The sequence below is a fragment of the Sander vitreus genome, chromosome 23 (assembly GCF_031162955.1).
Source record: "Sander vitreus isolate 19-12246 chromosome 23, sanVit1, whole genome shotgun sequence".
NCBI classification, from domain to species: Eukaryota; Metazoa; Chordata; class Actinopteri; order Perciformes; family Percidae; genus Sander; species Sander vitreus.
In genome coordinates this window covers 5,005,471-5,032,505 of record NC_135877.1, presented here as the reverse complement: position 1 = coordinate 5,032,505, position 27,035 = coordinate 5,005,471, and the positions used below count along the sequence as shown (strand labels likewise).

Sequence of the window (27,035 nt, the reverse complement as noted above, 5' to 3'; positions counted from 1 at the left end):
TTAATCTCTTTAGATTCTTTTACACTGCTCCAGTCAGATCTCATTATCACTTCTGTCTGCTGCCTCAATAAACAGCGAAATGATGCAAAGCACATGCAGAGATTGCCTTTGTTGTTATTTCATCTGTCACCTTTCTCTGTGCCTTTTTCTCAATTCTATTTCCTTTCATCACAAACGCATCTTTTCCTGAGCTCCAGTGGAATTATGGGTGATTCTACAGCAGCAAAATTATGAAGGAACAATAGCGGCATTGCAGTGTCACTTTAAATATCTTTGGAAACGTGTATCATCATGGAGGCCAACTCCAGAAAAGGCTGTGTAATTAAAGGGGTACTTCAGCAATTTAGTGAAGCATAAGGTTGAGCGACTCACTAGAAACAGATTTTTTCAAATATGGTAAAAAGTCGGAGCAGCAGAGACCGAGGCCTGACTTTTAGAGCTCGAAAACTGGATCCTACATTTCCCATGATGCAACTCCATGAAGGGTTTTGTTAAGACAGTCTCTACCAGGTAAATTCCCACAGCATTGTAACACAGGCTTTTTTGGTATTCATTTTTAGTCTCCACATCCAGTCTGGGATAACCCTGATGACATCATCGGGGTTACATATTCAAACTTTGGAGGGAGCTCCCTCCAGAGACAGTTTTCAAAGACTACATAGTTCTTTTCCTGAGGCTAGTAAATAGTCACCTTGCATAGAAGCTGGATTCTCACGATCAAGATCAAGATATCACGAAATCACGTGAGAATCCCGGGACCAATCAGCATCCTGTGAGGAGCTACTGGTAGTGGTTTAGGCGTGTGTGAGGACACAGAGGGGCGACTGTTCGTTCAAAACAACAATGGCAGCTCCTAAACAGGTCAGCGTAGATGCTGCAGTAGCATCAGTTACATCAGAACTGGATGGTAATTCTTCATTGAAAGAAGAGCAAAGAACGGCACTGAAGGTTTATCTCGCTCGTCACCCGACTGGCTTTGGCAAGAGTTCATTCAATCGCCAGCCAGGTGAGTGTCTCTCTAAGGTAAAATATTAAACAACTGGGAGACTGGAAAACTGTATTTAAGTCTCTAGTCGAAAACACTGAGATGCAGCTAGAATCTTGATTGATCTCATCTCAGTTGATGGCGTTGTAAGTAAATACATAAACAGCTGAAAGAAGATGTAGGTGTTATTATTTATCTTTAGTGTACCAGTACATTAAAGTAAGTAAGCCGAGGGGAACAAATGAGCAGAGGATGTTTTTCAGGGGCGAGACGCAGACCGCAATAAGTGTTTCTTGATGGCTTTTAAACTCACTCCAGCCGATGGGGAATGACTCGGCTGTCCTCTTTGTGACACACACACAGACACACACACACTGTGTTACAGTCCTGTTCTGTGTAGGTGAACATCACCAACATGATGGATACCATTACTGTTAACAGGCGACAGATTTGGCTGTCAGTCTTCCTGTCTGAGGCTGTTTCTCCCAAACGGGTCAGAGAGGTTAAGCTGCTGACTCTTAGTCTTCAGGCATCTGTTTGCATAACCTGCTGACCAGCAATACCTCCACAGCCCTGCTACTGCAACCTTTTGGTTCTCAACCTTTTTTGTCCTACTATATTTAGTCTAAAACAAAGCAATTTCATGGCGTCTGATTACAGTGTAGAGTGTAAAGTACACAGAGCTATGACGCAACAAAACTTGTATTAAATGTTTTTTTAAAATGTTTGTGAAAGGACTGCCAGGTAAACGTGAAGCAGATGATGAAGCCACACCATACCCCACAACTACCAAGACAAAGACAAGACAATATGTAGTGGTGACCACAATTTAATCTAAGGAGCCTGATTTGACTGCCAATTGTCGTTTTATTGACGTTTTTATCTACAAAAGGGGGGCCGTGCAGAAAAAAACACTGTCCTAAATGGACAGAGACAACCGGTCATACGGTACCTGCTGATGACCAGTAATACTCAACAGTGCCATGTTAAAGGTGCTGTAGGTAGGATTGTGAAGATCCAGGACTTAGCTTGACTTAAAATTTGAACATCGACAACTTCTCAGTCCCTCCCCCCCTTTCCGCTAAAGCCCAAACAGTCTTCTAAGCCCCTCTCCCCACAAGGGAGAATGAATGTGTATGCATGAGCAGTGATTGACACACAGTTAGACCTGGCCCTGATTGGTGCATCTGAACAGGGAGCTGTGGATTTTTGGAAAATCACACTACAGGCTGTAGGTGGTGCCACAGGAGCTGGATTTGTTTTTTAAATGACCTGCTTTGTGTAGTTCTACTGGAACATAGGGTCAGTTTCAGCAAATATGACAGAAAGTTAGTTTTATAAATCTTACCTACTGCATCTTTAAACAGTGGTACAGTTTCTGCTTCAAGAGTAAAACAGTGAGGGGCATATCTACTAAGCCTCCCACAAGATACTGCCTGGGTCACACAAAAAAAGACCAGTGATGGATGGGTTATAAAAAAATCTGTGTGGGAGATACCTCATAAAGCTTTTTGCATTAAACAGATATTTTATATATATATATATATATATAACGCACCTATTTAATGAGTATTATTGGCTGCTTCAATCATAATATACCTGACTGAACTTGCTATAAGCCAATCACGGTGAGCTACTGTAAAGCAACTTTTTGATGCACCTCCATAGATTGCTGCAAAGATCTGCAGTCACTGAGCGTTTTCATTGTGTGATGTTGTCTCACTGTCTCTCTTACTGTCTGTTTAAACCCCGGCTATAGTCTCACCCTGTGTGTGTGTGTGTCCGATAAAACAGTGCAGCCGATTGTACACAGCTTTTCCCCAGATGTTAAATGTCAGATGCAGTTTCCTCTGCTGCAATGGTCAAATAAATCAGGCGCAGCGGCTATTTGTATATATTTACATTTCCTCCACCCATATTTTTCTCAGTTGCTCCATTACTTTACTCTGTGTGGCCCTTAAGTACGTAAGCTCAAACACAAGTTGCTTTTACAGAGCAGTGAGGAGAAGCTGGACTCCCAAGAGATCTTTTAACTTCTTTTGTTTCAGTACAAAGCTGGGGGGAATAAACAAGAGCATCCTGTGTGCAGTGACTGACAATTCTCAAAAGAGTCAACAAATGTTGCTTCGTCAACTGCATTTTTGGGAATAAGCGTAAAAATAAATCCAAAAACAAAAGTCATCAACTTTGACTATTCACACGAAACACAGTTGTTGGTGTTCTCACTTTATGAGGCAGTGCCAACTACAGTAAAAGCCTCCTTTTGTTCAGGCACAGAGGAATGAAGAGTGAAGCTCAGCCCTGACACTTGCCATGTCACGCTGCGGGGGGCCCAGGAGGGTGCCAGGCGGGTGGGGTTTACTAAGGACAGGGAGGCGGGAGAGGAGACGAGCTGCCAATGGGTCCATGGGCAAATACTCAACAATATCATAGGGGGAAAAGAAGAGGATAAAGAAGAAAGACAATTCTGCCTTCATCACATAAGCTTAATCTGAGCAGCTAAGGACAGAAGGAATTTGTGAAAAGACTAGGGCTGTCAAAATGAACGCGATAATAACGAGTTACCACAAATTCCCTTTTAATGCCACTCATTTGTTTTTTTTGGTGATTAAGAATTTATTTTTTATTTTTAACAACATACAACTCGCAACATGAACACATTGCCCCCCTTTGTCGTCATCACCACCCACCCAGACAAAAATCAAGAAAAGATGACAGTAACTACAATATTCAAGACCATTCAACAGAATAGTGACAAAATAGACAATAAGCCATCAACCACATAAACATATGTATTTATATGTATAAATGACAACACCATAAGCCCATCATACACGTCTCTCCCCAGCACAAAGCTTCTCAGGAGCCCTCCAGAAAGTTCAGGTACTTTCCCCATTTTCTAGTATAGACATCCAATCTGGCAAACCATTTATATGACATTTTGAACAGGGCACCGCCATCCTAGCCATCTCACAAGCTCACTCCTGGATTGATGGCACCCCTTCATTCTTCCTTCCTCTTAAAATAATATGTCTGGCTATCATTAAACTAGTCTGGACCCAGCTTCTTATGTGTTTATCCATCCCACTTAAGATTGATCCATCTCCCAGAACAAATAATCTTGGGCTGAATAGAACCTGGGTCCCTGCAATCAGACATAGGTTATCATGTATCCTGGTCCGAAATTCCTGGACGCGTGTTGTGTGATTTGGGCCTCGGACCGCTCCGTAGTTTGGAAAAATCAGGAAGCGATGTAGCAGTAGCGTTGTGGGTGGCTGTCGGTACCCGATCTGTGCTGCCTGCACGATCCGTCATGTGCAAGATGTTTGCGCATGCGCAGATGATAATCCTGTTTTACGAGGATTTACAACACTGCACGATCTGTTCCACGCTTCCGGTCGTAGTTGTAGCGGTCTGCCGTTAGCCTCCACCGGGAAGCTAAGTTAGTTAGTTAGTTTAGCTAACAGCTAATTCGGCTAACTGCTAGCTGACAGCTTGATTCAGTCTAAAATAACGTTAACTCAAACTAAACACTGGGAAAAGCAGGCTACAGCTAAATTAAGACTTTACAGCAATAACAATAAAGACAAGTTTTGAGTGATTGTATTTTAAATGAGAACAAGTAGAACTGACGTAACAGCTGTTATATATTTTAACGGTTATTTTCAGGTTTTATTTTGAGGGTCTTTTAAAATTATTACATGCTGTCTCAGCTAGCAGTTAGCTGAATTAGCCGTTAGCTAAACTAACGTTAGCTTCCCGGTGGAGGCTAACGGCAGACCGCTACAACTACGAGCGGAAGCGTGGAACAGATCGTGCAGTGTCGTAAATCCTCATAAAACAGGATTATCTTGCGCATGCGCATGACGGATCGTGCAGGCAGCACGGATTGGGTACCGACAGTGGCTAGCAGAAACAAAGCTCCTTGAGCAGAAATGGATCAAGAAAAGGGTCTTTTGAATGGCAGGTTCAGTTTCAAAGCCCTTCCAGATGGTTCGCTGCACAAGACTAAAGTTATTTGCATGTGCTGTCCATGTGAACAGAGTACGTCGAGTTTGAAATACCACTTGACATTAACTTGAAGAATATCCCATTTAAAGTACTTTTAGAAGATAAAACGTGATTCATTTGCAATCAATCACGATTCAATAATTTAATTGACAGCCCTCAAGTAGAATTGATTTCAACTTTCTTATGTACTCCCAAACTGCAACTTTCACAGTGAATAAGAGAAGGTTGGGAATAGTAAAGAGAGACTACAGCTGGTGCATCACAGTCAAACACACTGCGCTGCATCAAAGGTTAGCAGTCCTCCACTGCGCCCGTTTCAACAAGCTCCCTTAACAGAACATCTGCCGATGTCGTTCAGTTATAATGAGTGGTTAAAAGCTTCCAATTGAGCTACAAGTGAGCCTGTAAGGGGCCCCTGGGTGCTTGGTTCATGCTGCTCAACTGGCTAACTTATGACAGGGTCAACCTGTGCACCAGAACACACACCACCTCTTGCAATAAATAAAAATAGACTGGCGCTTGCAGAGAGACAAAGAAAAAGATGGACCCCAAAGAAGCTTCACAAGAGTCGAGAGAGCGAGGGGAGTCACAGTGTGAGAGCAGTTTTAGAGCGACAGCTGCTGAGGCATTCGAGGAGCCATACATTAAAAACTGGGTCATATTCTAAGTCCTACTGGTTCTAGACATCCTAATTTGGGGCATCCAGCATTCATCATGCACCCCTTTCAACACCTACTGCACTAATAATGAAACACGCTAGGTATCCTGTTCTTTGACTGTATACTGTGTTGAAAGCAAGACCAAAATGTGTTGGTCCAAACAAGATGGATGCCTCATCTTCTTTTCAATATGCATAGATGAAATATGAAGACGGATAAACACCAACTGTATACACGCCAAAGAAACTGACATCTGCAGCGTCAGTCCAGGATTAACATCATATGGAAAAGCCCCCGCTCATGTGTTGGTCATACATTATTTTATTGATAGTGCAACACAGTATAGAATTAAAACAAATGATTAAGGACAAGCTCCAGCATCTCTGAAGCAGCTGGTGAGCAGACCATACTCTTTAACATCTGGCAGTAAATATTAGAAATGTGTGTTGCTCTGGTGGTGACACTTGAATAAAACAAGTAATAAATAAAAGGGGATTCTGAAAGGTTTGTAGATAGCTCCTTTGTGGAGCTTGGCAGTGACAGACAGAGTTCAACATTAACCTGGTCTTAATATATTGGAATAATCATACTTTTCCTATGTCCATCCATATCCTTCGCAGTATGTTCCAAGATGTCAAATGTCTGCCAAAATATAGTTACGTACACAGGATCACAGGTGCAATTCGTTCATTTTATATTTTTCCTTTATATTGCACGTTTTCAATCACTTTTGTTTTTCTATACCGTTTGGTTTTGCCATACTTTTGCACTATTAAGAATTTATTTATTTATTGTATATATTACTTTTATCTTTTGTACATATTGCAAAAGTGTACAAAAGTGGGTCGGAGAGAAACGTATTTTCAATTCCTCTGTATGTCTGGCACATATTGAGAAATACCAATAAAGTTGACTTGACAAAAAATAAGAAGCTGTTTACGTGTGGGTCCAGTGCAGAATTGAATTACGCTGCAGGACTGTGTTGACACTGTGTGTCACAATGTGTGCCATTCAAATGCATTTCCACTGCATGGTACGGCAGGGCGCTACTCAACTTGACTCGTCCTTTTTTTTGGTTTCTCTGTAGCCGGCGTCATGGAGCTGTATAGCAGCTAAACACTACTACCAACTGTCGCTGATCCGACGGAGCTCTGGAGTTTACTGTATAGGGTAGCCTATACTGTTTGCTAAATTTGACGTACAGTAAGTGTTTTGGGGCTCCACTAACTCCAGAGAAAAATATCTTGCTCTTTAGCTGCTAAATGCTCCACTATATTCATCAGTCAAATGATAACTTTGCCTGTGCAGGAAGTTTGTGCTAAAAACAGCTTCTGTGTATGGATATGACACTGGTTTGCTTCATCGAATGAATGTTTTGGACAAAATTGGTCTTAATCTTGATTTTGATTTGTTGCTGCCTCAGCCTTTGACAGTGAGGACATTTCTCACTCTCTTTTGCTTGCCAGCTTTTCCATCTGACAAGGGATTTGAACTTAAAACCTTCTGGTCACAATCTAACCTCTCTTCCATCCAGGCATCCAGATTGTGAAAATGAAGAGCGAATAAATAATACCCCATGTACAGCTATAGTTTCAGCAGTCTAAACTGGCCATCTGCCTCTGCCCTCTTTGGGCCACTTGCTGCGAATCGCTGGTCATGCAAATTGACATCAGGGGTGTTTCAGAAGCCCACAGTTCCCATCATCCATTCGTCTGTGTATTTCTAGACTAACTGACTCTCATAAAAGCTCAAATCAATGACCTGAGGAAGAGTGTCACACAGATGCCAACTGGTTTGGCCTCGTAGGAACCTGGGCCACACAATCAATTAGCCGCTGAGATTAATGGCGAGCTGTGCTGATGATGAAGCATCAGGCTGGTGAAGATGATACTACTGAGTGGCTCGTGCCATTTGTCCTCTTGTCTGGCTGGTGTGCAGGCTGCCAACAGATGGGGCCCAGATGAGACCGGTAGGCTTTTATAGTCTCTAAGAAACCCTAGACTCAATTAGGCCTCAAAAGGCTGCACACAAAACCTGCGTCTAAGGATAAAATACTGAACAGTGTGACATTTGTTATCACTTTGCGGATTTAAATATGTTTGTTAAGTTCAGCTGAAAGATTTATAGTCACTGAATATTTAGTCTCACATTGCCATACCTTTCTCCACAGCGCTGTGGAGTAAGGTCTGGTTACACCACAGACACATTCTGCGATAGGGGAAAAAAACGCTCTGGGTTGTTGGCCTTTCTTTAAACCAATCACAATCGTCTTGGGGCGGCGCTAATCTCCGGACGCAGCGACGGTGGCTCTGCAAAATGTCTCAGGAGGGAACTTGTTTTGGTGGAACATTTATACAATATTAAATGACCATCACTGTTCACACAGCACAGTAACGTGAGCTATTTAAATTAGCTGGATACATGTTTAAACGTAATTTTTCTCTTACCAGTGTGTCGCTGTGTGTACTTTGTCCACAGCAATCCCCCCCAATCAGTCCCAAAACGTCCCAGTTAGAGAGGAAATTCTTTGCAACTCTTTACAATCATTCCCAGAAAGAACTAAGCAGGCCTGCCTTGTTGCACCATCCACATTTTCTTCAAAACTAAAGCTAGCTTGAAGGTGGTGGTTGTTTGGTGATCCCTTAACTTTTGACCTAGCACCATCATCAGGTCTAGTTTTCAACCTGCACAACTAATGACATTCTCATGAGCCTCAGCTGTACTTGGTGTTTACTGCTAATTAGCAACTGTTAGCATGCTAACATGCTAAACTAAGATGGTGTGAACTTTTCTTTCCGTTTAGTACAAGACCAGTAGCTCATCAAACGCGTATCTGCAACTGAGATGTCGTATCATGGTTGTTTTCTTGGCTTTAAGTCAGCTTTCAACCAGGAAGTAGTAAGCAGAGCCGACAACGGAGCTTTCAGTCACCACTGAGCGTGTCACTGATAAAAGCTACTGATTTGGCAGTGACGCTGGCGTTTCAGTATTTCAATTGCAGCTTCACTTCCTAAAGGTTTGTTCATAATATTTCTATGGGAATAAAAATCCCCAGCTAACGCTGAGAAATCACAGCAATTTCCCTCAAGTTTGAAATACGCAGCTAAAAAAGTAAACTCTGCCACAGAATCACCTCAGCATTCATTTATTTTTCTAATCTAAAGTTTCTTCCTCATCTTGAAAACTTCTTAGTTCGGACACCACCACAAAAATCACGACAATGTGACATTTTCCTGCCACGGTGTGTTCCTGCGCAATGTAACGTAAACTGATTTATTTTTTAAATATGTAGTGCGCATACATTTCTTACTGTATCGCATTTCACACAAACGCTCCCTCAATGTAAATCAACAGTCAAAGAAATCAAATTGTCAAATCAAACTGAATTGGACGAGAGCCAAGGCTGCGGTTTGATGTAATCTACTCTGCCCTGTTCTGCTGACAGATGTTTCATCTCTGCATTCATGTAAGATTTTGACAGTGTTTGTTTTTTCCCTGAGGTTGCTAGAAGCTAAACACACACACACACACACACACACACACACAAACACACACACACGCAGTACACATACAGTACACACACATCCAGAAAGTGAAACTGCACCGTCATCTGTATTGCAGGGAAGCGCTCTATGGTTTGCTAATGATGTCTGTCTATAATGAGAAGGATTAGTGTTGCGAGGCTTTAATATTTTCTGCTGAATGGGCCTCTTCTTGGTCCCCCGCCTGCCGTTCCCCTGTTTGAGCATGATTCTTCTGAGAAATGGAAAAAATAAATAAAACTCATTCACTTCATTCAAAAACCTGGGTGTGCATATAATTCCGCTGGATGTCTGTACAATTACCATGAAACTGCACTGTCAGAGGGCGTGAAGGTTCACATGGGAGAGGGATTGCAGAGTGCGCCATGAGGTGAGACCTTTAAAGGCTGTGTGCGATCGTTAATCCACAGAATGTGTTTATAGTTTTACATCACATGTGATTAGCTCTCCAGTCTTTTCCCCAGGTGAGGAAGACGCACCGATTTGGCTGGGGCGTTTACGGATCCCCACTCAAGAAAATGAGACATTTTCAATAAAAAAAAAGCTATTTCACATCAATTTGGACCATTATTATTACCATATCTGTGTCTAAAACTTTGGAAAAGTTAGAGAAAATAGTAAATAAACAACATTTAAGAAGCCTAAAGATAAAACTTGCTGAAGAAGTCCACTGGGGACCAACTACAATCGTTAGATCTGAGAAAAGTCATGTAGTTACTTTCGACCCTCACATTGATTTTACATTCATTCGGCTTAGGTGGTGCCCAAAACGGCTTGGGTGCTGCCCCTTAGCCTTATAATGGTAGGGAAAACCATTCTGTTGCTTTTATCCAAAATCTCAAAGTCAAATCCATCCATTGCAAGTATACAAGTAATCTAGAAGGGTGAGTCTATTGAGAGGTGTGATAAAAACTTAGAGAAGACAAACTGAACCTAAAGTTCTGCCTCACATTTCTCTCTAGCCACTGTATTATATCCACGTTCTACATTTTCTGTCTCTATTATCACAAAGCTATGAAACAATAACAAAACCATAAAAAAAAAAAAGACTGTATCCAGGAAAGAAACAGAACCAGACTCAAATCTCCGCTGAGTTGAAAGCCCCTCGTACCACGCTCCTGTCATTCCTCGTTCTCATCATCTTCACTGGCCGGCTCAGCGGTTGCAGACGATTCCTTTCGGGACCAGATATGTGGTCGAGGGTACGGTTCTGTAGACAAGCCCCGCTCCGACGTTCAGGAACACATTCCCAGCAATCATTAGTTCATACACCAATAAATCCAACCAAAACTGTTCTCCGGAAAGAAAGAAAAACAGCCACAAGCTCCACTGGGAAAATAAACGTGCATGTTCGCAATTTTGACCAGTCTGACCACTGGGAACGCCAGGCCTCAAATGTGTGGAATCCCATTTGCATTCACAATGTAGATATGTCTACATGAAATGAGGTCTAAAGGAAATGCAAAAGAAAAATACTTATTCTTCCATTACTGAAAGCAACTACTGCACAGATGCAGCCAAAGTATCGCTTTGACATTAAGAAAGGAATTAAAAGTAGTTGGAGCATGGTTTTGGGGGATCTAAGAGAGGATCAACAAGCTGTTAGTTAAAGGCTGGAAGTGTAACTATAACTCCTTTTTATTGCATTATTTCCAGTATAACTCTAGTGTAAGGACAGTTATGGGACAGCATTTTAAAAGCTGTGGCATTTCAATCTATAACTTCACATTTTTCAACAAAGTGACCAAAGTTTGAGCTCTTAGTTTTAACAGAGGACACACTATACATGCAGACTTTTATTACTTACTGTAATAGTACAGAGACCAAAGGTCAAACTGTTTTACATATTGTTCCCTATAGGAGCAAATTATAGCAAGTAGAGGAGGGGAAACCCGGTGGCTATTAATTCATACTTTACATTCTTTGCCATGCTGTCCCGTTAGACCTCTGAGCAGTCAGAGGTGATACAATAGAATTAAAATGGATAGAAAGGCCATTCACATACAAATCAACATAGCGGAATAGTCAGAGCGGCAGCCATTTTTATGTGTACCATTGCCTTGGCAAATAATAAACTTCCGTTGCGGAGGTGAGGTTTTGCAGTAACGGACAAACGGGCAGTGGAGTAGTAACATTACGAGGCAGAGAGCCAGCCGCTAAATCAGTCAGATTTAACAACTTAATGCGTCACCCACACAAAGCACATTGCTATCACCAGATGAGTGACAGCTTTGTTTGGCTCGTTTTCTGTGACAGGTGGGGTGTGGGAGCCAGGTGGGGGTCCAACAGTCCTTCCTCCTCTTTACTCTGGAAAACGTCTTCCGAGCTGCGTCGGGCCACTCTCCTCTAAGTGAGCTGTGACACAACTTTACTGACGCGTGTTGACACCATGAAAACTGTATTTGTACTAATCAAATGACCACAGCAAACAGTTCAATTGCCTTTTCTATCCAATTTATTTCTATGCCAATTTATATTCTACACGTTGGCCCTATAATTATCAGGACTACACTGTACTGCTGTAAGCATTCAGATACTGATTGAAGGCATGGAGTGGCTGGCTGGCTAAGTTCAAATGAACAGGAAATGTAGAGATTATAGCTTGATCTGATCAGGTATCAAAATGACTCCAGAGATGGGTGCAACTGGGGCATTTTAAACCATTAAAGCTTTTAAATCTTTGGAAGGAAACAATAGGAAGTGAAAGGAATTAGCTGCTGTTGGAAGATGTCTGTGAGAAGCCATAGCAGACCTTTCTTGGCCGTAACTCTTACTGGCCGTCCACACATCGGCCAAGTTTTTATGTTGGCTTAGCTCTGCAGGAAATGATAGAACTTCAACTGACTCGTGGATCTCTCAAATTGCGAACGCGGGTTTAGAGAAAAGGAGTGCATTATGTATGTAGATTAGCTGTAAAGCTTGCAGATGCTGTTGCCGTGCTGCTTTCTGCTCCTCAGCTTCCAGCAGCTGCTCAGTTGGCCTCAGTCCACTCACTGGGCCGCCAAGCGACCCACCACTTAGAGAAACAGGCTTGTGACTGCAGGATCACCGTTTCAAGTCCCAAATGGGGAACTAAATCTGCGCAGAGGAAGTAAATCAGACTCATCTGCCCCGCCACTGACAGCTGCTGCTACTGTGATGTCTCTGGCCAAGGAGTTTAAGCTCCAGGTGCTACAGTAGGTGGCCAGTGGCAGGTCTCCAACATTCAGAGCTCGCGTCGTCAATATGCAGCCAAAAGTAAAAAAAACAAAAAAAACAGCTTGAGTTATTCTCAAGGTTGTCAGTAAATAAGTAAAGTTTGAGATTAATAACAATGATGTTCAAGCCCCAGGGATAAACAAGTCTGACAAAATAGTTTTGCACTTGGAGAGCAATATGTTCATGTGTCGTCACCTCGATCTCTGAGGGTGGTTTAGTTCATTTGGACCCTCCAAGGTAAAAAAAAGTTACCTTTTAATTCTGGTCCGGTTAATGTTCACACTGACTTTTATATAACAAACTGAGAGCAGCATTAGGTCACTAGGACATCATCAGCACTACATAGAAGCATGTTGGGAAATTTCTAATTCTGGTGACTGAGAGCCAGTCATGCTGCTTTTTTTTATATGTACCGCAACGTGAAATGACTACAACATCTTAACACCTATTACATGGTTGTGGCACATAATGTCTTAAAAATTTGCACCAGAGAAACAATTATGGTTCAAGCAACAAAACTACTTGGTAAGGTTTAGGAAAAGAAATCACGGTTTGTGTTCAAAGGAGTGCGTTTGTTACATAACCCACAGTTACAAAAGTAAGGACACGAACAGCCGTCCCTGGGTGAAGCGCTTTGATAAATGTAATGAATTAATATTGAAGTCCTGTGTTTGTTGGACCCTGACCTCCTCCCTACGCGCACTTTGAGACAGGGCTGTGTTGAACCAAGGGATTCATGTGTCCACCACAACAAAGGATCCTAATTGACTTCCTGTTGCCATTGTTTCTGTGGTGCCGGCATGTCATTTTAATGCATTACATGCCACCACCATGTAATACGGCTAATAGTTACTGTATGGTCGCCACTTTTCACCGCATTTTGAGGAACTGGCAAAACAAATGGAGCAGGACACAAGCACAACACACATTTGGTTGAACTCCTTTTCAATTTATGATTAATTAGGGAAAATCCCAGCACTCTTGTGTGCTAATGTTCATAATGTATGTGTTACCATGGTAACCAAATGACCTGTATAAATATATACATAGAGACCGTCTATAAGACAGTTCACAATTCTTCCAAACAGCGGTTCTGCTTGCTGACTCCATCGTTGTGGATGTTATGTGTGTGTGTGTGTCAGATGCTTCCTTCCCTTTGCGCTGACACTATAAGCAGCTATGCTTCCTCAAACTTCAGTTTCCCAAGCTGGCCGGACCCTCTGTGGTCAGAGCAGGTGGTGGATCAATGGGCTTAGTAAGTGACTGAGACACAGAGCTAGCTGCACATACACACGCGCACGCACGCACGCACTCACGCACTCACCCCCGACCGGTGCGTCAGTCTGGATTCAGCTGTTTCCAGCCAGCACCAGAATCATAATTAAATGCACAGGAGTTATCTTTCCAGAGCTGGTTTTGACACATTGAGCTCACACAGTGACATTAGGGGTCACCAGGACTCACATGACCCTGACATTCTCTTCCTTCCTGGTTCTTTAATGTTGCTTCCATTGCAGCTGGACTAACCATAGAGGTAAAAACAAAACAGCTGAAAACGGCAAAGAACGTGTGAAACCGGTTGTAAAATACATTCGGCTTCACTCCAGTGATGGGGCCCTTTTGGAAAGACTCCACTGATTCTCCTCAGAGAGCTCATCAAATCCATTGCCTTCTTTACTAACTAGCAGAAACATTGAAACTCTGACACATATTAGGACAATGTGCATGGTACAGAGAGAAAATGCTCCAAAAAAAGCAAAAATGCTGTCACAGCTTTAAGAAAAAGGGCACTAAGACTGACACACGCTGTCAGGACCGAACTCACTGCCCGCCCACAGTGTCTCACAGCGCGCCAAAGCAGCTACACAGCTTTAGTCACTTTTAATGGGCAGGAGGGGAGATGCCAGGGCAAACCAACACTGCATAAACACTTAGTCAACTCTAGTTAAAGTGAAGGGTAATTATCTCACAGTGACGACAATCAGCGGTTATACAGAACCTCCATCTCATTAACAGAGGGAGAAAACGACACCGCCAGCATCGCTCAGCCGCCAGGAGCGCAGATTATTGAAAACGGCATAGTAAGTCAAGTACTGTAAGTCAGGGTTTGAACTTTCAGGGCTCTGCTGTGTTTTTGGTCAAGTGGCGATGTGGTTACTACTATACGTTCATCCCCATCTCTGTGAATTACAAAGAGTTAGTAAGTTATGGTTTGTGATCAGAGTCGTTACAAATGGCTGATGGAAATCATGGTTTGAAAGTAACATGCAAAGCAACACTGCTTTGAGAGATGATCAATTTCAACTGGGACTAAGGCTGGGTATCGTTTAAAGAATTTCCGATACCGGTAGCGATACAGATACTGTAGTCTCGCTTTGCCAGACCTTCCTCCACATCGCTGCACAGGAGGGTCTGTCTAGTCCACACTTCAGCATTCCGGGATGAGAGAAAAAGGTTGGTTTAAAGAAATGCCAATAAACCAGAGCACGTTTTTCTCCCATCCCAGAATGCTGTGGGGACTAGCCAGACCTTCCTCCGCAGCGCTGTGGAGGAAGGTAATGCGACTAGGTAAGGCAATGCGACTTGACCACCGTACACCTTCTCTGACTGTGAATCAGTAAAAGGTGTCCCTTAAGGGTGGTGGAAGAAGTATTCAGATCATTTACTTGAGCAAAAGCAATGTAAAAATACTCCAATACAAGAATTACTGTGCATGCACAGAAACTCATACTTAAGTAAAAGTACAGAGGTGTTATCAGAAAAATGTACTTAAAAGTGGCTCAGGTGAGTGATATTATAGTTTACTATATCACTGGATTGTTAATTCTGATGCATATGTAGCATTTTCATGATGTAGCTCGAGGTGGAGCTAATTTAAACTACTTCATATAGTAAGGTAGCATTGACCAGTGGTTCCCAAACAAGGCTAACAGGATAAATCTGTCTGTAATAGTAAAGTCTGTAATCTTTGCTTCTTTGTGAAATATCGGATCATTTGGCTCTTTGGGCCTCAAATGGTTAATTCAAAAGAAACAATCTGATAGGTTTACAGAGGAAATTACTCTTTAGTGGCACTGCTAACAGCTCATAGACATCTGAAATTTAGAAAAGATTTAAAAAAGTAGACACTGCTTGATGAGGAGTCACGAGTCAAACAAGTTGGGAGCCATAGGTATAGAGATGCTTTGTATTTTAGAAGCTTACCATATGTATTTCATTATCTAAATCTGAAAAATAAGTAGCCACAACGGCTTCCAAACACGTGTAGTAGAGTAAAAAGTGCAATATATCCCTCTAAAATGGAGACGAGTAGAAGCATAAAGTAGCAAAAAGCGGACATACTCAAGTGAAGTACATTTGGACTTGAGTCAGAGTACTTTGCACCACTGGAGTAATGTATTAAACTGTAATTTCAGTCTCATCTCTTGATCACTGGATTCATAACACAACATTGAGAACAGGTAGGGGAGAATTAGATCAGATTTTTGGCTTGTAAAGGGATTCAGGAGTTCATTTTTAATCACAGGTTTGGGATATTGAGGGTCAGTGGATGTTGAAATGTTGTCAGTAGGTGTGGATGAGAGCATCACCTGAGTTCTGTAATATGAAGTGGGATCTCTGCACTACAATACTGACCGCCCGTAATCCCTGTAATCTAGGAATTTAACTTTGTTTTACTGCTGCTACAAGTGAAACATCATTACAGTCCAACGGCAGTGCAGTCTGTGCTTCAGATAGCCTCTGTCAGGCAACAGTGCATTAAAGGATGGATGAAGTGGAATAGAAAAGCTCAAACACTCACCATTTGCGACTGGCTCCTGGGGCTGCCATTGATATCCTCCACCTTCTCGTTCGCTGCGTGAGAAAGGAAATGAAGAAATGAGATGTTTACTGTCGTCTCATAGTGAACGTTAACATCCTCACGTCCAATCACTTCGGAGTTCAGGTGCACGAGTCCAGCAGAGAGTGTGAGAGTGTGTGTGTGTGTGTGTGTGTGTGTGTGTGTGTGTGTGTGTGTGTGTGTGTTGAGGTGCAGAGGGATGCAGGAAAGGTCTGGGAAGCAAAGCTGCCTAATTTGTCAGCTGCCGCCAGAGAATTACTGACAGGCCAGCTTGGCCTCATTGTCTGTTCGGGCGAACAGGGAGGGTAAAGTTTCAATCCAACAGAGAGAGAGAGAGAGGGAGGGAGACAGAGAGAGAGAACAAGAGAGCAAGGAAGTTAAGACAGGGCTTGAAAAAAAAAGAAACAAGAGAGATTTGGGGAGACAGACAGCATCAGTGAGAAAGGCAGCATATGTAATAGAGAGGAAAATGTGTTTGTGTGTGTGAGAGTGTGTTAAACAGAAGCAGAGGAAGTCCCAGAAAGAGAAACGTAAAAACGAAAAAGAGAGAAAGAGAGAAAGAGAGAGAGAGAGAGAGAAAGAAAGAAAGAGAGAGCAAAGGCAGTAGACGTAAGAAGAAGAAGAAGAAAAAGAATGTGTGAGAGAAATGTGTCTGAAAAGACACAAAGACAAAATTGCATAAGAGCCAGTGCTGGTTACTTCAGAATTACTCACTATGTATTACTGTGTGATTTTCAACAAACAGTCAGCGGAGGCACTTACTGACCATTAACAGGCTCCATGTGACCATTTTTGACCGTTACAAAAATGATGAATAAGACAGTTGTGACTGTTCTTTTGTTCCACCTCTGTGGCTAGGGTTTGATTTAAAAGTACTTGTTTATGGTTAGGAAAAGATTGTTATTATAGACTAATGTAAAGTCAAAGTAACAGTGTTACTGAGACGAGTATCACTGCCTTTTAATTGTAATCCCTGACACTCTTTGCTGAAAAGTGTAATCACATTACAGTGTGTGAGTCAGCAATGTACTGTATTACTGCCCAACACTGGTGAGAGCAAGTGCAAGACAGGAGAGAAAAAGAGGAGAAAATAAGAGAGAAAGTAAGATCTGACAGAGGAAAGATGTGAGGGGGGAGAGAGAGAGAGAGAGAGAGAGAGAGAGAGAGAGAGACCTAGAAAAAGCTCAACGGTGAGAGACAGAGAGAGAGACAGAGATGACGAGAAGCAGAGCGCCAGAAAGGAAGGGAGACATAGAGACATAAAAGGGGAGAGAAAGAGAGACAGAAAGATGGGGTGCAATGGGAGACACAAGCCTGTGCACCCCAGGGTGTCAGAGCCATAGATCTCTTCTGCTGCAGCTCACCCGGCACCCAAAACAACGGAGAGCTGCTGCGATTTGGCCCAAATATCAGACTGAGGAACAGCTTCCCTCTGACTCACCACAACAAAGACAAAACAGTGTGTGTGTGTGTGTGTGTGTGTGTGTGTGTGTGTGTGTGTGTGCGTGCGTATGCGTGTGTGGTCGCTTCATCTCCCAGACAGGATGAATTATAGACACACGCAGTGTTTTATTGTGCCGATAACACATGGATTTATTCATCTCTGCTTTATTAATATTCTTTTTAAACATTAAAAGTTATACCTGAAGTAAGACATTATACTCCTAAATATGTCATAAGTATGTAATAGTTATAATTATTACAACTGAATGCACTTTAGGTGTGAACTTAAAGGGATACGTCACCGATTTAGCATTAAGCTTTGTATCAGTAGAAACCCGGTAGTATTTTTGAATGATTTTCGTGCTTCCCTCCCTCATGTCCCCCTGAGACGAGAGATCTCTGCATCGTGGGTCTGAAAAAAAGCCTCTTATGACGCAAAAATCGTCATTTTGCGTCATAAGAGGCATTTTTGCCCAGAGGCTATGGAGTACAGCCAGTAGTAGGAGCTACTTCCACATGTTTCCAACCCGCCCATAGGGGGTTGGACTGTCGGCTTTCCCCGAGTATTCACCTCAGCCTGCGGTGTCGCCTGATGCCGCTAACCGGGGGAAAGGGACCAGAGGAGTGCAGGAGTGGAAAGCAGCTAGGTTCGAAAGCTAACGCTAGTCGGCCACCTGTTTCATCAATCCTGCTTGCAAGTGTCCGCTCATTAGACAACAAACTGGACTACATCCAACTTCAACGAAACTCCCAACGCGAGTTCAGAGACTGCTGTGTTTTTGTTGTTGTGGAAACATGGCTGAACAACAGTGTACCGGACTATCAGACAGACGGAATCTGCGGCGGAGTGGGATAAAAAAAAATCTACTGGGAAATTTCGTAAACCACCAGCCCTCGCGGGGCGGGGGAGAGATGAATGTTCGGAAATAAGAGGTTGCTGCAGCCCGCCGTACAGGTTAGTTTGACCAGCGGGCAGCAGTGGTGGCCGGAGCGGGCAGCAGCGGCGGCCGGAGCGGGCAGCAGCAGCTGCGGTGGCCGGAGTGAGCAGCTGAAGTGGCCGTAGCGGGCAGCGGCCGGAACAGGCGATCACAGGGGGACATCCTCAGCGGTGAAACGCGAACGGGGGCTGGAGTATAACCTAGCTAGGTGGAAAGCTAACGCTAGCCGGCCACCTGTTCCATCAATCCTGCTTGCAAGTGTCCGTTCATTAGACAACAAACTGAACTACATCCAACTTCAACGAAACTCCCAATGCAAGTTCAGAGACTGCTGTGTTTTTGTTGTTGTGGAAACAACAGTGTACCGGACTATCCAGCCTGTTTCTCTGTCGCCGGGTAAGAGTGGAGATGGGCTGTGTTAACACGGACACGTGCTGAAATTAGTTGCTTGTATCCAACTAAATGCTAACTGCTGGTGGAGTTTGTGACTATTAAATGCCGACCATTCTACATTCCACGCAAATTTGAGACTGTGTTTATAATCGTGTTTACAGTCCACCAAGCGCTAATGCTAGTATGCGTTAGCTGAACTTTACGGAGCACGTGTGTGTGCACTAGCTAAATGGAGCCTGTTGCATATGTCGTTTTTATATAGTGTCGTTTTTATATATTTTAAATGTGTAACACCACTAGAGCCACGGTAAAACGTTGTTTTGTGTATATGGTTGAAATGACAATAAAACACATTTGAGTTGAATGCTGCCTCACTGTCTGTCTGTAAACGGTAGGTGTGGCGTGGGAGTGGACTCTAAAGCAGCGAAGCAAGTACATTCTGGGATTTGGCGTCTTTCATCCACATGAGCCAAAAACACATTTTCTGGCTTATCTCGGCCTAGAAGGCACCAATTTCTATACTTTTTTCACATTTCTACTACATAACTGACCCAATTTAAAGATATATTCGTCTTTCCAACAGTGAAATATCCCTTTAACTACACTAGAGCAAAAAGAGAGACACAAAGCTGTAGAAGGAAGAAGAGAGATAGATGATAGAATAATAGGTACAGCAGTAGACAATACAGAAAAGATGAGACGCTTGTGTGTGTATGTGTGTGTGTGCGTGCGTGCGTGCAACGCATTCTAATGAACAGGTTTGTACGATCTCGTACGAAATTAGGCAATTGCCGATGATCCCGGGGAACAGACACGCGTTTCTTGGGTGAAGGTCTCTTGTTTTTCCCCAGGAAGCAAACTCCGCTCCCCGGCTTGAAAGCCCTGTGTTTTATGACCCACCCGTACACCCCGACCGTCTCCTTATGCAGACCACAGCGTTCTTATACAGCGGCAGACAATGTGGTGCATAAAGCAAAAAATACCTAGTATACATACAAATTACAGTGCTTTACTTTGCGTAGCGACATATGGATGGTTCATGAGAACAGCCGGTGTGTATGACAGTGTGTGTGGATACCTACCTATGATCTGGATGATCTGGGCCAGCAGGACTCCATCGGTGATGTCCTGGCTCAGGTCCTTGATGAGGCGCTGACAGCCAGACTTGGCCAGATAGTGATTGGCCCAGTCTGTGTAAATCTGCAACGACAGAGAAAACATCCTGTCAGTGTGTGTGTGTGTGTGTGTGTGTGTGTGTGTACGTTTGACAAGGTTTTACAGTTTTTGGTGCAGTAGATCCAGAGTTATCCAAATTATGACACGCAGTAGCAAAGAGTCAACTCACTTAATGGGACTTTGTGATGTCACACAATCACTCGCTTCAGTCATTTAAAAGCAATATATCCTTTCATGACATTTTATTTTTTGTTTTTTTTCTGAAAGAACCCTTTTGTTAAGTGGCAACACAGCATTGCATTGACCTACTGATTCCGGAAAAGCATTTCCTTCCTTAGATATGTTGTCAGGAAACTACAAACATGGATGACTTGGAAGTCCTGATAACTTTATGGGTAAGTTTGAGCCCCAGACTCTTGAATAAACATCTAAAATGATGCATTCATTGTCAAAAAGCACTTCAGAGAAAACACCAAGTTACATAATAGTAACTGGATAGTGTAAAGGAAGGAAGGTTTTGCCCCTGAAGCCTATTTTATTCTCACAGTTTCTAACTGACTTCTTCTCCACCACGCTGCCTATCCTCTCTGTCTTCTCTACAGTGATGTGGTTAATGTCCTGCCAGGGAGAATGTCCAAAATATTTCATCAAGCTTTGGCACTCGGAGAGCTACACTGTTTATGATCTTCCTCCGTGGGATTCACAAATGATCCCAGCAAACACTGTGACATAGATGGATGAGAGAGATGTAAATGTGACAGTCAGCCTGCGCCGACAAATGAAGGATAATGCCCATCTGTCAGACATCTTCAGTCTTTTAATTTTATAAGAAGTGTGTAGTACTGAAAGTAGAAGAGTATTTCAAATGCATGACTTTTTCATGAATCAAGTCATAAAGAAGACGTTTGCTGTAACAGGTGGATTCACTTTCCCGACTATGTGTCTGAACCCGGAAGGGTAGCATGTCGGATAATCCTTTGTATTGCCACCTAAACCTCTTAACATCCGCTTTGTCTTTCATTAGAGCCCATAAGCCCACTGAAAAGCGAAGCTTTGTCCGGCGGGCGGCAGACTGATCTTGACAGCTGCTGCGGTTTCACCGGGCTCCGAAGCCAAAAGACATGGCTCCGAGTGCTCGGCCCCACGGACGCAGGAATCTACTAAAACAATCAGGTTCTCTTTGTGTAAGAATGGTTCCATTTTTCAAACATGAACTGAGGATTGAAGAAGCTGTGAGAGTTAAAAGGCCGTCCTCCATCCCAGAAATGCTGGTTCAAGCATCCCAAGTAGTTGTATATACCTTAACTTCACATATTTGTTTCCAAACTGCAGACAGCACCTGGGAAATTACATTAACTAGAAAATTTACCTGGTTCTCCCCACTGATACAAATGTCCCCAGACAGCCATGGAGGAACATCTTCCTGCTAGGCTGCTAGGAATTGAGATACTGGGACCAAAAGAAAATCTGTATCAGCCCATATAAAGACACACACTGCTGCTCCGCTGCCTGAAACTTTTCTCGTTATCCCTGGATTAAAAAGCACACAAAAAAAAATAATAAAAAAGCAATGCAGGCGTAAGCAGCATGATGAAATCCCCTCAGAAATGTAAGATCTTCAATGAGGTGGGGGTCCACCACATAAAAGGAATCCCTTAATGTCAAAAAAGTAGAATTAATGCAGATGTACAGCCCTATACGATCTAACGATCTAAGCGCACGGCGTGAAGTGCCTGGTGCAGGTGCGTTTGGGGCGTGTACCAATCCACTTTTGCTAGTTTGACGCCGGAAAAAAGGGTCCGTGCGCCGGGCGCATGGTTCAAAAGGGTTGTACTTCGTGCACCAGCCTAGGCGCATTTTTACTAATGTGCTTTTAAAATAACAATGAAATGCTGCGCTATTGACTTTAGACCAAGTTTTTGTTGTTTTTCGGTGTTTTAAGCCCCCAACGTCTAACGGCACTAGGATTAGGCAATGGTTATGGTTAGGGTTAGGTGCCTTGAAGTCAACGGTCGCAGCGCTGCCTGGAAGGAGACGTTGGAGGCTTAAAACATTATACAGCGTTTTTGTTGGTCATTGGCGCGATCACTTCCTGCTGCCTCAAGATAGCAATACGTCAAGAATGCACCTGAACACACCTCCCTGTAAGACCAGCACGCATGGGCACAAAGATGGGCGCAGATGCATTTGCTATTTAAACGACGCGGGCGCTGGACGGGAAATTGACAACTGTGTCGGTCTTAAACTAGCAAAGACACTTACGTCGGGCTTTGTGCTGCTCTGGGTGCAAGATAGAAGTTCATATTAAAGTGGTAAAGATGTATTTTTTTTCTTGTGGTGTTACTGCGCCAGCCTTGTCTCCTAAAAAATGACTTTCCCATACAACTAAACTACGATCTCAATAACGTTTTGAGATAATCGCATTTTGTCCCGGATTAGGTTTATTGTAGTCTATATCCTTCGCGTTACACTTCAGGGATTTCTCCGGTGCTGCAGGAAATTCCGTCGGATGCATGTCTTTTCTGTTTCCTTCCGCTTCCTTTGTGTTGGAATTTTAAATCCGGTGGATTCATGAGGACTATGGTTAACTCCTCCTCAGATCTCTGCAGGGTAAATCCAGACAGCTAGCTAGACTATCTGTATAATCTGAGTTTTCTGTCACACGCAGTTTAGCACCGCCCATGACTTTTCTGATTGGTTTAAAGAAATGCCATTAAACCAGAGCACGTTTTCCTCCCATCCATGAATGCTATGTGGAGTAGCCAGACCCTCCTTCAGCGCGCTTTGGAGGAAGGTCTGGCAAAGCGAGACTAGGTTTGTTTCAACACGTCCTAATACCAGCGCACGTTGTGAAACGGTTGCAGTTTTGAACACGTGGTTAACATTGTGAACTGAAACAAAACTAGGCTACTTGATAGCATAGTTTACGTTTGTAACATAACTTAAAGCTGCAGTGTAAAACAAGAATTTGAGGTAGAGTGAAACCTCTTTTATGTAGCTTTCCCTCTCCCCTCTCTGTCGCACGAGCAATGCATGTACACAACAACCAATAGGAAATCTCTCTCTCTCTCTCTCTCTCTCTCTCTCTCTCAAAGGAGCTGCGTTTCTCCCGTCACAGGCTAGATAATCTAAAGCCAGAGCCAACGGCTGCACAGCTTTAAAGGTACACACTGTACCTTAGTTACGTATGTGATTTAAGTTAAGTATGTCATGTACGGTAGGGGAAATAAATCGATACAGCATAGTATCGCGACATTTTCCGTGGCAATACTATATCGATACACAGATGCCAAGTATCACTCTTTTATCATATACAGTATGTGTTGGTCAGTTTGTCTGCTCGACAATCACATTTTGCAGCAACAAAATTGAAGTGTGATGTTGACGAAGTTTCCTTTTGGGGACATAATTTGAGTTGGGAAAAAGGTAATAAATTGCAATATATCGCAGAATATTGCAATATGTTTAAAATTGTAATAATATCGTATCGTGACATAAGTATCACGGTGATATCGGATCGTTAGGCCTCTGGTGATTCCCACCCCTAATGTAAGGAAGTTAAAATAAGGCAATGTTGACTTTTGGTTTCACACGGGACACGAACAGCGGTCTCCTGGGTCCCGTGTTTGTTTGACCCATCCATCCACGTATTTGTGATGCATCAAAAACAATGTAATCCGCTAGAAAATATGTTTCCCTTGAAACACAATTGAGAATGCAGCTTTTAGTTGTATGGGAAGGTCATTTTTAGGAAAACAGGGCTGTCTGCGCTAAACTTCCTGTCAGTCATACTGTATGGTGGAACTGTAAGATCTTTGTCTTCTGCAGATGAAGTCTCTATAACTAGAACAGGCTTTTTCAGCATCTCAAACGGTTTTTCTCAAGGAATTCCCTCATAAAACTGGTTTCTCGTGATTTCCCCTCATTTACCTCACACACCGCTCACAATTAAAAGCTTTTCTCTCCCGCTCGTTTTCTTGGAAGAGAGACGCGCTTTTAAAGATGCCGCCTCTCAGAAGTTTGTATCTGTTGTGGTTTCCTTCAGCGACTTTCTCTGGGATGAGAAGTCGTAAAGCCAAAACACAAATGGGGCTCCGTTACTCAGACGAACAGAAAAACACACGCCGCAAATGCAAACCACATCCCATCGGGGGGCAAGTAAACAAACAGGAGGGCAGGAGGATGGAGAAAGTGTGTGTGAGAAAGAGAGGAATGAAGAGTGTGAATGTGCTGCTCCTGCTGACAACTAAAAATTCCACCAAAGCTTGAACACAAGCGGCTGGACAGCTACGTTCATCAGAGACCTGGGACAAAGAGGAGGGTTTGATCCGTTACATTGTTTCACCAGCCACCTCTCCCTCTCTCTCCCCCCTTAAAATGGGAGCAGGGACAGAAAATAAACGCTTCTGCAGAGCAACAGAGAGAGGTAGACCGTCAGAGTAAAGACACAACTCCCCTGACAGCAATAGTCACATTCCCATCCAAATTCAGTTCATTTATTTAACTACATTTACAGAAAATAGGCAAAAGAAAATGCTAATTATCGTGGGCTTCCATCTACAACTGCAAATATTAGGGGCGGAGTGCATCGAAATAAAGAGTTCGAGATTTTCTAGACTATATCGACGCCATTTCATTTATGGGATTGTTCCGGTTCTGCCGGATGTCCCTCGCCTTCCGCTTTCTTTGTGTTGGCATTCTAAACTCTGGTCGATACGGGGGAAACATCCTCTGAGCAAGAAACGGAAATCTTTTGGAGTACAATTCTCATCACACACTCGACAGCCATTTCAATTCCAGAGCTCGCCTCCCTACGTATACATGTTTCACCAAAACAAGTTCCGTCCGGCACTTAGCACCGCCCAAGACCATCCCGGAGTGTTGTGTGGACTAGCCAGACCTTCCTCCGCAGCGCTGTGGAGGAAGGTCTGGCAATGCGAGTAAGAAGTAAGAAGTGAGGAGAGGAGGAAGGGAGTAATCCAGATACCCAGCGGATGAATTTAATATTGGTGAGTTTGTGGCTAAAATAGCCAGCTGCCTGTGTATCTGCTGCAGCTCCTGGAGGGTGAGGATTCTAATAAGCACACATCTTCAGGGCTATACACTAGCTGTCTATCCTGGAGGTCACACACTGTATTCTGCAAAGTTGGTTTTATGCTGCAGGGGGGTTAGTGGATTAGCAGCGTTTACCACAAGCAAGACAACACAGCTTCACACAGGTTGACAATCACAAGAAAGTAAACTAAAGTGACTTTAAAGTCCCGCTCTGAGCAAACACTTGCACAGAGACAGTGTTTGCTCGGAGCGGGATCTTGCTGAATGGAATACAGCCTCCAATAGGAATCAACAAAGCCACTGAATGAATTCACAAATAAAATTTCACTCTGGCTTGGTGGCTTGGTGCGCACACTGAAACCTGTCAAAAAAAAGAAGAGTGCTGATGACATTCACACAAAAAAAGTTAGCTTAAACATAGAAAACAGCCTATTTTTATTTCAATACTTCACCATGTACCAGCAGGTGAGCATTAGTATTCCATCACAGAATTTGTAAAAAAGTTTTTCGTTCACATCTTCTTTAAACCCATCCTACCCGACTCTGAGACAGCTTGCGATAACGCTGAGTCACCATCTATGTAACTTTCAGTCCAACCTCCCCACTCTGGAACAGCATGTTCTCCAAAATTCACTTTTACACTTAAATATGTCAACTTGTGGAAGCAAGACACACACAACACAGTTTCTAGCCAAACCCCCCCCATTTTTGGTTGCCTTATGGAAGTATAAACCAGTAATCAGAGTAATCTGAAGAAATCCCCAATCTGCTAAAATGTATGAACCATGAAGGAACCATTATAAAGTCTATAAACCACCAACTTCTAGATCTGGACATTTTCAGAACTTCTCTGCCAACAGATGAGTTTGAAATATTGCAAGGAAAGAGTCAACTTCAAGAGAGCTCAGACAAATCAAGGCAAAGATGAGAGGAGGCAAGACTGCAAACAATCTTCCCGTTTCTCACCAGAAATTCGAGTTTAGTTAGAAAAAGGTAAGGTAGCGGCTTTGAAGCCTGTTGAAGCGTGCAGGTGTGACTGCGATGTCCTGGGTTCCAACCAGGGTTATTATAGTCAACTAAAACGAAAATAAGCAGTGGCATTTTTAATAAACTGAAACCAAATGAAAACTAAACTGAAACGATATTGCCAGGTTAAAAAAAAACCTAATAAAAATAAAATAAAAATGAACGTAAATCGTTTCAGTTTTTTAAGCTATGATATATGACTACTAAAAAAAGGAGACAGCATGAATTTCTGTCAACTCTCGAGACATCGAACCACAGAAATTGAACGGATTTGACATGAGATGGCGCAGTGCTGTAATTGTGGTGCAAAGATTAAACATTAAACATCACATATTCTCCATCCATGTATTTTGTATACATATGGCTACATACTACTGAGACAGTATACCTTGAGAACAAATTGAAACTACTGTCAAACTAAATACATAAAAACAAAATAAAAACTAGCAAACGCACTCTGAAAATGAACTAAAAGTAAACTAAAACGAAATCAAAAGTCAGAACTAAAGTCAAATAAAAAACTAATTGAAACATGTAAAACTACTATACCCTTGGCTGGGACCTGCCCTGGGACCTGTGGTTACCCGTCAGCGCACGCCCCCCCCCGGTCCTCTCCCTGAGCTTTGTGACAAAGCACAAACACCAAAGGGACATTTGCAAGCAGCCTGTCCTCCTGTCTGCGCGTGAGCGCCGACTCACTGATCCACTCACTTCATCATGACTCCTCAGCGGCGCTCAGAGTTCAGGCTGTCAGCCTCCTGCACTCGT

At 43.0% G+C, this 27,035-nt stretch overlaps 1 protein-coding gene across 6 annotated transcripts in view; it reads right to left on the bottom strand.

Annotated features, from left to right (window-relative positions):
- Positions 1 to 27,035, bottom strand: part of nav3 (neuron navigator 3) — a 221,515-nt gene that overhangs the window by 140,293 nt on the left and 54,187 nt on the right. For all 6 annotated transcript variants that reach the window (XM_078243124.1, XM_078243119.1, XM_078243120.1 and 3 more), the window contains exons 2-3: positions 20,093 to 20,210; positions 16,198 to 16,250 (exon numbers count right to left, since the gene is read on the bottom strand). In XM_078243124.1, coding sequence (XP_078099250.1) covers positions 16,198 to 16,250; positions 20,093 to 20,210 — 171 coding nt within the window. The remainder of the gene's footprint in view (positions 1 to 16,197; positions 16,251 to 20,092; positions 20,211 to 27,035) is intronic.